At 38.5% G+C, this 15223-nt stretch overlaps 1 protein-coding gene across 1 annotated transcript; it reads left to right on the forward strand.

Moving 5' to 3' along the window:
- The first annotated feature begins 3839 nt into the window (after positions 1–3839).
- On the forward strand, positions 3840–14466 carry tank (TRAF family member-associated NFKB activator). Its single transcript, XM_037686421.1, has 8 exons — positions 3840–4007; positions 6241–6382; positions 6533–6641; positions 6788–6855; positions 8986–9044; positions 9154–9272; positions 11917–12314; positions 14119–14466. Exons 2-8 carry the CDS (start codon positions 6284–6286, stop codon positions 14284–14286), a joined length of 1020 nt encoding a protein of 339 aa, XP_037542349.1. The 5' UTR covers positions 3840–4007; positions 6241–6283; the 3' UTR covers positions 14287–14466.
- Positions 14467–15223: the final 757 nt, after the last annotated feature.

Raw genomic sequence — 15223 nt, forward strand, 5'->3', positions numbered from 1 at the left:
GGCTTTAATCACATGCAAACAGAGAACACCCATCCAAAACAATCAAGCTATGGTGATCTGGTTGGCAGGCTACAGGCTGACGAAGTCCTCTGGATGGGGACGAAACATTTCTTACTTAAAGAAACTGGTCCAGATGACATGATTTAACCATTTTTGTTGAGAGAGCAGTTCCTCAACATATAAGAATCTTTCTGCAGGTTTTATGGTGATAAGCTTTAAAAACAAGCTCCACGCACCATTGCAATTCTCCTTCTTAGTCTGTGGCTGAGTACAGTACAAATATTGAGATTTCACAATACAGGAAATGCACTTGTTGATGGAAATGCAAGATAAAGGACGAGATGCATCTTTTGCAAAGGTAATCATGTGTGGAAGAGTAGCAAAAGTTTACTGAGTTCAAACTGAGGAAACTGAAAGAAACCTGTCAGAGCACACATTTATAATGCTCTTTCACATATTTTTCACTTTATAATATTTGTATAGCTAAATATGACATTAGTTCATTTTAAATTATTTTCTAGTTGTCTAATTTGCTCAACATCCAGAGTAACAGAATTTCCCTTTTCAGGAAATAAGAACAAAGAGAGAATTGTGAACCGAGCAGAAAGAGAAGATGGTAACTGAGGTGAATGATTGTGTGGTCATTGAAATGACTCATTTGCCTCAGTCAGTAACATCATGGCTTATCATCACACCACAGCCCGAGTGACAATTTTCTTTCCCAGAACCACAAGACCAGAGTTATATCAAACTGCCACAAATTTCAAAGCAACCTTGGAAAAAAGAAAGAAAAGAAAAAAGAAATATGTGAAACCCTCAAGATATCCTGATGTTCTTTAAGAGGAAACCAACGTTTTGAATTAGGGTTGGTTGTGGTGGTTTGGGTCTGTAAGTCATTCGCAGCAGGAGCAGAGGTTGAAGATGGAATGTCAGCCGAGGTCAGAGATGAAAAACTTGGTGAAAGGCTTCGGGTTGGAGTGGTGGGGGGAGAGACTGCAGGAGGAAGCTGATCACTGAAACCCCAGCAGGTCACATGAAGGTCTGCACTCACTCAGATGATGCTGCTTTGTCATTTGCAGACCCCTTTGAAATGAATCAGCTGAAAACTTGAGAAGCTCAATATCAATAAGTCCTCCACGTGGACAATATAAAAACTAAAATAAAGTTTATTTCCAGTGCAATTAATCACATAAAAGCCCAATTCTTTAAAGGTAAGAAAAGAAACACGTATTTTAGACTGGCTCACAAATGACACGATTGTAGCAGCATCATAGTAGGACAACTGGAGTGCAGCACATCACTCAGGCTGCTGTTTAATATACAATATTATTTTATATTATTACTGTTTAGCACATATCTTAGATCTTTTAACGTATTGTTTAGCATATATCTTGTGTATATCTTAGATCCTTATATAGTGTTTCTTTTTATATTTTAGCTATTTTTGGCTGTAAGTGGGATCTTGAGTACACAATTTCGTTCCCCCTCATGTACCACATGTGATGCAAATGACAAATCAAGGCTGCACAGAAGTCTGTTGGAGTCAGTCTCCCCTCCATCACAGACATCTACACTTCCAGATGCAGGAAGAGAGCCACCTGCATCATGAAGGACCCCACTCACCCAGCACACACACTTTTTGCCCCGCTCCCCTCAGGAAGGAGGTTAAGGAGCATTAAGTGTAGAACCACTAGACTGAGGAACAGCTTCTACCCTGAGGCTGTTAGACTCATGAATCTCTATCCAGGATAATCACTGTGAAATAATCACTATAATGCCGCTTGATTGTTGACATGTTGCTGCTGATCTATTTCATGTTGCTGTGTGCATGCGTGCTCATCTGCTCACACAGACTCATGTTTGTGCTGCTGTTTGGCATATTGTTTTTGTACTAGTGCTTAGCGTATTTTTAGTTTAACGTTTTTCTTAGTTCATATCTGAGATATTATTACTGTTTTTCTTTACAACTTATACTTTTGTTGGATGTAACTGGGACCCTGTGTACTCAATTTCGTTCCACCACATGTACCACATGTGGTGCATATGACAAATAAAGAAACTTTGACTTTGAACCTTGAATCAGCTGTAAAGTAAAGGATACCATATGCATTACTTGACACCAAAAAGTCAACCTTAGCTGCCCTCTACTGGTTGCACTCTGGGGACTCAGGCCATCTGAATAAAGGTTTGAGCAGTCGTCATGGTCACATTTCCCATCTGTGTCAGCAGAGCATGAGTACTCACTACTCACTAACTGTGAGTTCATGCAGTGAAAAAGTTTTTAGAACCTGCTCCAGGAAAAACTTCAGCAATAAGCAGCTCAGTCGAGTGCATGACAACTCCAAAAATATAAAAAAGGATGACATAGTTTCCACTATAGTACATTAACTTTTGAGGTCACGCTAAACTTTGCTTTTCCTGACCGGAAGTCGCATGTTGCAAAAGAGGTACATTTGAAGAATAAATATATGAAAAAAAAAAAAATCCCCTTGGGGACAATAAAGTATACATCTATCTAAAAATGTATGGGGATAAAAATACTTTTGTGCTGTGAAAACAAAACGGTGTGTACGTGCAGCCTTGAACATAACCACGTCCTTGTGCAGTACATGAAAATTATTATTCATCATTATTAGATACAAACATTTAGAAAAAAAAAACAAGTTATTGACTAAATTTAAAAAGTATGAGACCTGATGTAGTCTTTGAAGAACCTGAACTTTTGTTCCAGTTGCCCACTTCACCTATCTCACATGCAATATTTTGTATGCACACTTGTCAAGAGTGTTGATGCCTTAACATTGTATGTGTAGAGAAGATTACTTTTGTTTGCAAAACTCAAAAAAAAAAAAAAAAATGGACAAAACAATCACAGATTCACCTTTGGCATATTCTGCATTTTATTTATCCAACAGCTTTCACAGCCTCGTGCTGTTTTTCTTGCTCTTGTAAAAACTCACAGGCTCAGCCAGTTCATGCCTTCTTACTTCAAGTTCAAGTCAATTTTATTGCCATTCTCATCACATGTGGTACATGAGGTGGGACAAAATTGTGTGCTCAGGGTCCCAGTTACATCCAACAATAGCAAAAATATAAAGTGTAAAAAGAAACAGTTTAAGATACACAATAAGATACGCTAAACAAAAGTGAAACGGTACGCTAAAAGATCTAAGATATACACTAACTAATAATGTAATACTAAATTAATACTAATAATAATACTTATAGAAATACTATAACTTTTACCTGGTTCACTTAAACTGAAAAAAAGCAAAACAATAGGTATTTAGCTTCTATAACCCCTTTTAAACAATCAACAATATAAAGCAATCCAGACCTTAGACAAATTTTATTAGCATGTACAAAATTGATAAATATGGTATAAAACACATTCAAAAATGGCATTGTTTAATAAAGGTTTAAATACTGCAGCTGTTTCCAAGTTTGCATCAGCAAGGGCCCCCAATTTACAAGTGGTGTTTAATAAACTGTGCATTTGCAAACATGTTGTGCCTAAACCAAACCAGTATGCAGATAACTTGTCTGCTTGACATCCATACATTTCAAAATAAAATAGTTTTTAACAGAATTAACAATAATAATAAAAAAAAATAAAAAATAGGCCCTGGAGCAAACTGCTAAATAATCTGCTGGCAAGTTTATTTACATGAAAAATTCAGTTGCAGTTACATTAAACTGAAGTTTGGGGCCGATTTTGACATGCAGCAGCAGCACAGAGTCGGTTTGCAGACGCGTAGGCTGGAAGAACCCTCAGCCCTGCGCTCCCGCGAGCTCGACGCTGATTGGCTCGGACCGGGCGAAGGCGGAAGTCCGCAGAGCAGGGGGATTCCCAGAGGGAAGTTCCCGACTCGAGCTGGGCTATGTAAAACACACTTTACCATATCCTCTGCCAGCGTTTCGTGTAGCTTTACATTCGAAGATAAGGCGACGAGGCTCCGGCGGTGTCAAAACAAGACGGTCGACTTGCAGGAGAAACTTGAATGAAGGTAAGAGGACGCGCGCGCTCGCCCACCGACCGGCAGCCATAGACGGCTCGGTCGGCGGAGTTCTGGTCTCCGAACACCGGTTGAATGCATCACACGAAGGCGGTCCAAGAATACGGAACTGTGCGGAGAACTTTTTAAAGCTAACTAAAGTGTCGTGGCAGGTTATTGTTGTTTTTTGTTGTTGTTGTTGTAAGGCTGATTCAGGATCAGATTAAGAGCACCCAATAATTGATGGAGAGCCTCTTTACTACTGTTACAACAGTAAATCTATGTTTGTCTTAGTATTTAAAAATGGAATAATTATTGAATACTTAGGTCAAGTGGCATCCATAGTTTGACATCACCAAAGTAGAATGGGGGACTCGTAAAATCAACTTTTATTTTCACTTCATTTATCAATTTTCATGAGTAAAAAATGCCAGCTTAAGTGTTTTGTATGTTCATTTAGTTTTTCCCCCTCATATAGTTCAGCTCTTGTTTCTCCCCTCACCTGATTCTGTCTTTCCTCAGGTGTTTTTGTCATTATCTGTCTTTTCCTTTAAAAACTGTCATTTTGCATCGTTAGCCACTCTGTTCTTTTAAGTCTCCTCATTTGTATTTAGTGCTGCCTCGTCAACCTTTTTGTTTTGCCTTTTGTTAAATTAGATCTTTTATATATATATATTTATAAGCTTTTTTTTTTTATAGGTTTGGTTTTTGCATTTGTGTTCGAATCCCTCAAGTATTATAGAATGCACGGACCAACGAGAACCCAGCAAACCAAAGATTTTTATTTCTTTCTTAATTTATTTTAAAGTTGTTTTTTGCTCCAGAAGCTGCTGAAACCTCCCAGAGAGGAGACGAGAGAGAAGCAGGATGCTGGGCAGGCACTTCCATCTCCCTCGCCCAGTGTGGGTTGTTCCGGCAGCCTTATGTTCTCTCCTGCATCTCAACCTTCTCTCACCCATCACTGCCCACCACCACGCTTCACTCGCCTGGAAGCCGTGGAAGTTCCCCTCACCGAGATCATGAACATAACTGATCAGCTTCAGAGACTTCTCTTCACCACCGCTAAGAACCCGGACCTGAACTACAAGATGACCACTTGCTTCCTCATTGAATAGGTTCTGTATTCAAGACCCGGACTTCTCCATATCCCTGAGTTTGTCACACTACTTACTGAAACAAGAACATTCAAAGGACGATTACTGTAATTGTCTCGCCCAGTCGTCCTTGCATCACACAGTCTGCTCCACCTCCAGTTTTCTACGTTCTTGCTTCTTCGTCTAATTCCCTGGTGTTTCCTGTGTCCATGTGCGGACCGGGACAACCTGGGTCACATCACCGCCTCAACAAGGTCCATTTGCTGCATAGTTTCAACCTCACTCTTAACTTCGTCCACGTCCCCAGCTCCATTAACACCCGAGGTCCCGGTGTCCGCTGATCCACCAGAGGTCTCCGAGCAGCCGGGTCAGGCTGACCCTCCAGAGTTCTCGTCAAAGTAGCAGCTCCTCGAGCTAGCTGCAGTGTTGACAGAGCAACCTTGAGTTTTTCTTTGTGCCCTCCATCCTGTGTTTCGCCCACCACCCATCTGAGTTAGGTATTTTTTGTTTTGGGACATCAGGGGTCGGCCATTGGGGGGGTACTGTCAGAGTCTGCCTTGTATGTTCATTTAGTTTTTCTGTGATCCTTGTATTTGTTTTACTCGTATTTCATCTTCTCCAGTGGTTTTCCCCTCATGTCGTTCAGCTCCTGCTCCCTCCCTCTCTCACCTGATATTCTCCTTCCCCAGGTGTTTGTCATTATTTGTCATTTAGAGCTCTTTAAAAACTGACCTTTTGTTTGTCCTTTGCCGTGCGTTGTGTTGGTTACCCATCCATGTCTGTTCTTTTGAGTCTCCTCGTTTGTATTTACCGATGCCTCGTCATCCTTTTTGTTTTGCCACTTGTTAAATAAATGAGGACTTTTCTATTTGAGCATTTTTGAGTTTTGGTTTTTGCATTTAGGTTCAACATCCTCTCCGAACATGATCCAGCTATGTTCAAGAATGCCTAATCAGGCCTGGCACAGTTTTCCTCCTTGCACTAGCCACCAAATTTTGCAACATTTTTTTCTACTAATAACCTGTTTGTATGTATTTTGTATAAATAAAGGCAAGGTAAAACTTTAAATCATGCCACAGTTGTTTATCTTGGTAAGATCCTGCTTTTTTTATGGAAGCAGCTGTAATAGGCTTTATAATTTCCCCTCACAGGGCTCATGTCTGCCGTGTCAGTGATGATCGCGGAGCACAAGGCATGGAAAGGAACATTGGAGACCAGCTCAACAAAGCCTTCGAAGCTTATCGCCAGGTCTCCATCGAAAAGGACAATGCTAAAAAGGAGCTGCAGAAAATGGTAACAAGCACTGCGTGTGAAATCCTCGCCAGTGTAGCACAAACTAGGTCAAGTAGCAGCTTACAGTACCAGTGAGATTTTTTTCAAGTCCTCTCTGTTTATGTGGATATATATTACTGGCAGAAAATAACCCAAACCATGTGTTTACAGACTGAATACTATGAGCGATACACTCAAGAACTTCAGAAGCAGATCGAGGACCAGCAGAGGTTAATTTCTGAACTTGAAGCAAAGTTGTCAGCAGCAAGACAAGCATCAGGTTAGTCTCTGCTGTCTTCTTTTACAAAATGTCATCTTTGAAATGTACTCGCATTACCACAAAATTTATTCTGAAGTGATTTCATCCAGTGTTGCGTCTTTCTGTTTTTAATTTTTCTCCTTTTACTATATTTGGATTCTTGGAAGACGTGAAATGTGAGCCTTGCAACCATCTCCACGAAGGGCTCAGCACTTATAGGAAAGTCCAGTTCTCGGTATGTTCTCAGTCATAAAATGGACTCTTTCTGTTTGATTGTGAAAATAAGGATGTGCATCCAATGCCAGCTTCCTCTCACGTACATAGAAGTCGACGGTGCTTCTGCTTAAATTTCCTGCTTGTATGCAAACGGATTTTACAGGAATGAATCAGGCCCATCTGCAGCGGTTACAACCAAAAAGTGTTGAATATTACGTCCACACGTGATCCAAACAATTACTTTTACCCTTTGTGATGAGGATTTAACTTCTGCTGTAACTTTCTTTTGAATTTTCAGCACAAATACACAAATTGCAATTCAATTCAGTTTATTTATAAAGCGCCACATCACAACAGAAGTCATCTCAGGGCACTGAACAATAACATTCACATACAAACTAGGAATGCACAATATTGGATTTTTGGCCAATATCCATCATGCCGATATGTTAAAACTTATTTGGCCGATTACCGATACCAATACCGATATTTTTCCCCCCTAGACCTTACAGAGACTACATTGCTTTCTCTGCTGTGGAATTAAAATACTATATTATTCTGCATGGGCTTTGTCAATTTGGCCTGCTAACAAATGCAAATGCCTACAAGGGGGTTGAAAATAATGCAACACTTCAATGTGGATTCTGTTTAGTGTCAAATTTATTCATGACATTTACTCTCTCTAACACAAGGACAACACTCGAACAGTGCAAATTTGTAAATTTTCACAAATCTAAACTCAACCTGTTCACAAGCGACAAGTGAAAAGCACATAAGTAGTAGTGCATTAATAGAAATACTTGACAGTTTCTTAAATTAAAAATTAACATCAAACAGAAGCTTTTTATATCGGTGAGTTTTTTTGATGGAATGACTGATGTCCAATATTTAGCTTTATCGCTAATATCGGCCGATACCGATACCATGCCGATAATATCGTGCATCCCTAATACAAACAAAACTAAACTAAAGTTCTCTAGCTAAGGAAGCCAGCAGACTCGTTGAATCTTCCCTTTGTTGCAGTCTCCCATCCTGAGCAAGCACAAAGGCAATGGTGGAAAGGAAAAGCTCCCTTTTAACAGGAAGAAACCTCCAGCAGAACCAGGCTCTGGGCAAGCGGCCATCTGCTTTGACCAGCTGGGGTTTGAAGGGACAGGAAGGAGAGACGAACAAACACAGAATGGCAGGTCCAGATGTAGGTGCAGGTGTACTGCCTACTGAAAGAAAGACAAAAACTCGTGTCAAGGATAGAAAAAAAAGACAAATGCAAAACAGGTTGAGCAGAGTAAGTAAAGACAGTAGCATAGTAAATTATTTATTTATTTATTTAACCTTTATTTAACCAGGCAAATCCCACTGAGATCACAGATCTCTTTTGCAAGGGAGGCCTGGGCCTGAAGGCAGCCTAACACACATGTTTTTGTTCTGTGGGAGGAAACCGGAGTACCTGGAGAAAACCCACACAAGCACAAGAAGAATATGCAAACTCCACACAGAAAGACCCCAGGTCCAACTGGGGATTGAACCCAGGACCTTCTTGCTGTGAGGCAACAGTGCTAACCACTGAGCCGTTTTGCTGTTTTCAGTTTGTCCTCCAGCAGTCTAAACCTATAGCAGCATAACTAAGAGAGGAAAATATGGGACAATAAGATTAAGATGGAGCTAGGTTGTTGAGAGCTTTGTTGGCTAGAGGTTAGATTTTGAATTAAATTCTGAATTTGGCAAGGAGCCAATGGAGAGAAGCTAAAACTGGAGAGATATCTCTCCTATCGTCTCTCGTTAAAATTCTGGCAGCACCATTTTGGATCAGCTGATCCAGCTGATTCACTTAAGTGACTTTTTTTTTTTTTGCTTTCTTTGAGCAAATACACTTACAAGAAAATATAATTTTTTTTCTGACTACCATGTCTAGAAAAGTTTTTGTGGTAAAATCTGCCTTGCAGAGCAGCTGTAACATGGCGTGTCCACGTTCACTTCACCAGATGGTGCTAGAGGATAATATCACTGCACACTGAAGTAGATGGAGAACTTTTTTTTTTCTCCATCCAACCAGGAAACATTTTCACTTGTGCTGCATAAATAAAATCATCAGCATGCCCTCAGATAATTGTTGTTAATGATGACTAAAAATTCAATGTGTCTTTTTCAGGAGAATATGGGCACCGTTGCTGTTGCTCCTAATTTACCAAGCAGCAGCAGTGTTGACTAGTACGTGTCCCTCACCAGTTTTTATTTTTTTTATTTTTCTTTATATCAGTCAGGATTTTGCACCTTAAAGTTGATTCCCTCCTCCTCACACTTGTTTTTTATGTGTCAGTCAGGACATGTTAGAGGCGTTCGAAGCCATTGAAGGCAAATTTCGACAGATCCAGAATCTAAGCAGGAGACAAAAAGAACAACTGAAAAAATTCCATGGAGGATGTGAGACATCGAACGGTAACATCACCCTTTTGCTTTGCAAATCCTAAAAAAATCATTGTTTTAATTAATTTATTAATTTCAAATTAAGTGTAGCGTTAAGTTTGTCAACTGGTTTATTTAAATTTAAAATATAAATTGGTTTGGGAATGCCTTATTAGCTTGCGATTTTAACAGTTTAAAATATTTTTATGACTCTTAACATGCCTTAAAGTAATGTGTTAAATGCATTTAATAGTTTCATTAACAAATAATTTAGGTTTGCTTGCATAATGGATATTTAGACAAATTAAACTAAAAAACACTAAATATATACATAGTTCATGCACAAATATCTATAAATACTTAACAACATAATGAGAAATGTACATTTTATATAATTCAATATTCCTTTCATGACTTAATACAGCTTAGATGTATCAAGGATTTTTTTTTCTAAATTGTTTGCCCAGATAAAAATCAAATTAATCCATTTCTATCTTTAAACGCTGATGCAATTGCTTCCCCTCAACTCCATTCATACACTTCTGAATCTTTTAAGACAGTCATAATATTGCTTCCCACATCAGTCTCCCCATTTTTTTAAATGGCTTACAAATGCATTTATAAAGTACAGTTATGCCAAGTATTTGATTTTTTTCTTTCCTGCAGAACGTTTCCATGCAACCCAAAATTGTAGGTTGCACAAAAGCCTTTTTGCATATCGTTAGATACATTTTGAACGTGTTCTTTAAGTACTTTACATTTTCTGTTTTATGCATGTGGATTTTCCCAGCAGTGTTGTCTGACTGTGTATATCACAAGTTGAGCAGATGAGTTAATAAATGCAGCATTTGACTGCAGATTGTTAAACTTCCTGTCATATTATGTAAAATAGTTACAGCTTGTTGACCCTCTGTCCACTAAAAGAACCAATAGGGTGACAATTATATATGCATGATAGCAAAACAATGACACAACACATCTGCTGCAGTGTGCCAGGAAGTGAAAGACTCACTGAGCTTGAACAATAATTCAGGGGATTAAAAACTTCATTTACTGAAACTTTATCTGCCCATATCTCATGGAAAGCTGTTTTGTTGGCACATTTGTTAAAAAGTCCACATTCTGCTGACAAAGTGAGAATATGTGCAGATGCTTGTGTGGCAAAAAAAAAAAAAAAAAAAACACACCAAGAACAGACCGCAGCTTGAACAAATATTATTTTAATAACCATGAGCTTGTGCTGCAATCAATCCTCTGCTTTAAGTTTTCATTTTTTTAATTTCCTTTTTTAAATGAATTCAATAAGGATAAATAAAAAAACTATAGAGAGAGGCGCCTTTTATATAGAAAGTTACACTTGCACTGGTTCAAAAGACATATTGAAGAACTGCTGTTGTGTTTTAATATTATTGCTCTTAGCATACCTTGAAATAATAAAGCTTTTTTTTTTTTTTTTTACTGTAACCAAACCAACCAAATAAATAAATAAAATAAAACAATATTTTGCTTGCTTCTCTGTAGAATACACCTATTGACCACTTACAGTATTATTATGGGATTGTGTTTTATGTGCATTACTGCATGAGACATTTTCTGAATTAATCAAAGCTCTTTAAAAATAAACTACATATGGGGATTATTTTTTCCTCCCTTGGATAAAAGTAAGTAATATGTCATGGTTTTGTTAGCTTTACATCTTTGGTCATATAATAATCATTAATTCTAAATAATTTTCTACTGCAAGTTGCCATTTTTATGGCAATTGCTCCATTAAAGCATATACCGGTAGTTAAAGATTAAAAAAGTAAATAAATAAACAATAAATAATAATAAAAAAAATAAATAATAAACAATAAATATCTTACTGTTGCAGATGACTTTTGAGTGTTCTCAATTTGGAGAATTTGTGACTATACAATGCAATATTGTATTGTATAGACTTAATAAAATATTCTGACTGTATTGACAAGATAACAGCTATGAGTGGGACAAAGACAAATAATTCTAATCTAAAATATTTTATAGACATTCATTCAATTTCCAACATTTTATATTGTTGTTAATTACAAAGTATAGTTTATTATGGAATTAGCAGTAGAAACAGTTAGCTGTAGCTGGTGCAGCCTGGGGGCACTGCCAGCAGGAATATCTACCGGTAAACATTTTACAGGAAAAGCTGTAATGTGATTTTGACAGTAATGTAAAGGTTTAAAAAATTATAATTTACATAAAACACTACATTTTTTTCAAGATTGAAGTTGTAGTAACCCACTTTAGTCTTAGTTCTAACTGAATTTAGCTCGTCAATCTAGTCGGAATTAAACAATTTCTCCAAACTGAGGTTGTTCTAATGACTTTCTAGAGCAGGTAAGATACTGACTAGTTAGTGAAAATGCTCTGCTTATATATGTTTTTCTTTTTTCCACTTGTCTTATTATCTTATGAAGCGAACATGTAAAACGTTGTTTTTATTATTTTATTTAAACTGGTCTGGATGGTTTTGGAGTCACAAGCCTGGGCAAAACATTTTCACATCTGGGTCAGAATGTAAATGTTGGCAAGATTTTGAAAATCTTTTTAGTGGGTATAGCTCCTAAAATTGTGCCAAACATCTTTTAAGTTGTTACTTTGAACGTGTCACAGCGCTGGACTATAACATATTTGCCTCATGTCACAGATCAGCGCTTCTCGATGCCGATCCAGTGCACGGACCGAACCGCAGAGGCAGAACAACCCTTTCCCTCAGCAATAAGGTCCGCTGTGGACATCCCTAACCTGCCTGCATCTCTGGCGTCCCGCGGCGCCACTCAGGAGGACAGAGACTTTGTGGACTCTCTCACCAAACTCAGTGTCAAGTTCCCACCCTCCGCAGACAGTGAATACGAGTTTCTGAACAGTGCTCCGGAGAGAAACCTTAATCTGGCCATGCCCATGAAGCAGCCTCTCAGCGGCGCCTCTCCCTCGCTGCCGGAGGAGAAGCCCGCGGAACTGCCCATGCTTTTTGTCTTTCCCACATCCCCCTCCCACTCCTCATCGTCTTCACCCTCCCAGGAGAGTGTGCGAGGACCGCAGCAGGTGAGAAACACAGGAGAAGGTCTGAGAAAAGTAGTAGCAAATTATCAGTTTCTGATTGGTCTTTGCTAATGGAGGAATAAAACGGTGTGAAGTCCAAAAATATCTCCTTGGCTAAACTTGAAACATATTACCATGTAATGTGCGCAGATTCCTTTTTTTATATATTTGAGCATGGAAGCTCTGGTTATATTTGGCATCTTTGCCTGAAAGTGGAAGCCAGATGGAATCACATTGGAACAAATACGAGGCTTTTGTAGGATTTCATTGCTGATGTGTATCAATGCCTAATGTGAGGGATATAGAGTAAGATCTAAAAAGTTTGTCCATTTTAATTATGCTCGTTAATTTGGATGGAAACCGAAATAGGAAGATAATTAAACACTTGAGAATAGATTTTTTAAACTGGCTGTTCACACAATAGTTTATAAAAGCACATGCATTTATTTTAAACGAAACGTACATCAGTAAAATAAATCTGTTAATGTGTGGTTCGGTGGAAAGATAAACAATAAATATCTTACCTGTTATAGCTAGAGAAATAAGCTTTGTTTTTGGTTGAATTGATGAGCTAATGTGAACTGCAGCCAAGACCAAAGTAGACTAGTGCCATCTCAAAACAACTCCAAGCTAAAATATTTAATAGAAGTTCACACAAATATTTTATAATTTTTGCAACATCATGAGTTGTGATTTACATGGCTATTCTTAGTTAAGTAAATCAAGTAAATCTTGTGATGTTCTTGCAGGAGCTGCTCCAGGTTGCATTAAATGTGCTCCAGCTAGCTACTGCTATTTGTTCATGCAAATAACCATGGGATTCTGGGTAAATAACTGTGCAATGCAAAATTGGTGGCGATGTTAACATTCATAGACTAATGTAGACTGGGATTACTTTACAGTGGTTCCCAACCCTGGTCCTTGAGGAACACCGTCCTGCACGTTTCAGTTGTTTCCCTGCTATAACAAGCCTGATTTGAATAAATGGATGATTAACAGGCTTCTGCAGAACTTGAGGAAGTAATTAAATCACTAAATCAGGTGTGTTGGAGCAGAGAAATAAAACATGCAGGATGGTGTTCCTCAGGGATCAGGGTTGGGAACCACTGCCTTTAGGATAATAACAATCACTTTAGTATTGACTCTGCTCAGACTAGCTGCCAGCTCATCAATCCGAGGGCAGAAGGGCTAAAGTAGAGCTCCAACCATCATGTCAAGCACCTTATTTGGGTGGAGGAATTATATAAGTCCATTGGGCTTTTGCCTCTTCCTGCACTGTTATTATTTTTTCTTAATATCTTTAATCTGTATTTGAATTGTGCTAAACTAAACTACAGGTAAACTAAACCTGCACTGGCCCTTAGATATTTTCTAATCCTGGGCTGCATCAAAATAATAAAAACGTGCCCCTAAAGAAGTAAATGTTTTAAATATGTCATATACATTAGTCTGACTCGGCTATTTCTTACGAACAAGCAAACCTTTGAGGTAACCCTCGCAAAAATGAGTACAAAAAAAACACTGGTAAACATTTTTCCCCTCTTGTTTTTGAGAAAGTTTCCTTGTATGAAACCCATACATGATTCAAAAAAGATTTAGGATCGCTGTTTTAAACAGCCTTTATAAACAGCAGTGTTTAAAACAGCAATCTACGACAGGTAAGATAATTGCTTGAAACCTTCCTACAGAACCTGTCAGTAAAAGATCAAGTCTCTTTAAAGCTCAGGGCCATGTCTTTGTAGCAAACTTAAGGGTGAGTGTTTGGAGCATGAATAACACATTTTCTCTGGATCTTCCTGCTCTGCAGTCTCTCTGGAGCCCCGGCTTGTGCGAAGCAGTGGACATCGGGACAGACCAGGAGCCTCCGAGCAACAGTCCGAATAAATGCGCTTTCTGCAACGCCGTGGTTCCTCAGAACCGAATGAACAGTCACCTCTACTCTCACTGCTCTCCTAAGAACGAGGCGAGCAACTGACGATGGCAGCAGAGACTGGCGGGAAAAAGTCCAGACCACTTAAAAACTTTTACTGTATTCATGGCATCCTCCCGCCTGCCATGAAGCACAAGCGCTGTACAAGAAGTGACATTACACTGCCACGAGACTTGAATCCATTTATTTAATACAGAAGATTTAAATGGTACACTTGTTTTTTGCCCATATGGATTTTATAATATCAGACTGAGATTTTACAGTGATGCACATATATATGAGCAAATAAATGATTATTTACTCTTGCAGCAGTTTTATCATTTGAATCGTTTGCAACGTACCAATGCAAAATTAGAATTTATGTTTTTTAGTTTGTTCAAATACAGTATATAGTCCCTAGAAACATTTTTTTTTTTAATTAACCTTTATTTAACCAGGCAAATCCCATTGAGATCACAGATCTTTTGCAAGGGAGGCCTGGCCCTGAAGGCAGCCTGACATGCATGTTTTTGGTCTGTGAGGAAACCAGAGTGTCTGGAGAAAACCCATGCAAGCATGAGAAGAACATGCAAACTCCACACAGAAAGACCCCAGGTCCAACCGGGGATTGAACCCAGGACCTTCTTGCTGTGAGGCAACAGTGCTAACCACTGAGCTATCGTGCTGCCAATTGTGTGCTTATGAAATGAATTGAGCTCATTTTACATCCTTCACATATTTAGATGTGTTTACAACCTTTTACTGTTCCTTTCACATTTTGTTCCAGTTCATCTTCTTTCAGCTTCCTTTTGCAAATGATAATAATAAAAAAAAATCAGCTACTTTCAGCTTATTTTAGCTGTTTTTTCAGCTGTTTGTGATCCTTTCAGATTCCTTCTGTTAACTAGAAGATTTTGTCTTCTATCTTCTAACTTCTTTCTGTTAATTTCAGCATGGTGTGCTCCTTTCAGCTTATTTGTGCATGTTTCAGTTATTTCTGCTA

Source organism: Nematolebias whitei, chromosome 13 (genome assembly GCF_014905685.2).
Source record: "Nematolebias whitei isolate Nwh7 chromosome 13, NemWhi1, whole genome shotgun sequence".
Classification (NCBI taxonomy): Eukaryota; Metazoa; Chordata; class Actinopteri; order Cyprinodontiformes; family Rivulidae; genus Nematolebias; species Nematolebias whitei.

What these genes read in the sequence shown, in the direction of transcription:
- tank (XM_037686421.1), top strand. Translation starts at nt 6,284, where the DNA reads ATGGAAAGGAACATTGGAGACCAGCTCAACAAAGCCTTCGAAGCTTAT. An exon ending in AAAAGGAGCTGCAGAAAATG is followed by an intron (nt 6,383 to 6,532) that starts GTAACAAGCACT and finishes ATGTGTTTACAG; the next exon opens with ACTGAATACTATGAGCGATA. An exon ending in GTGTGCGAGGACCGCAGCAG is followed by an intron (nt 12,315 to 14,118) that starts GTGAGAAACACA and finishes CCTGCTCTGCAG; the next exon opens with TCTCTCTGGAGCCCCGGCTT.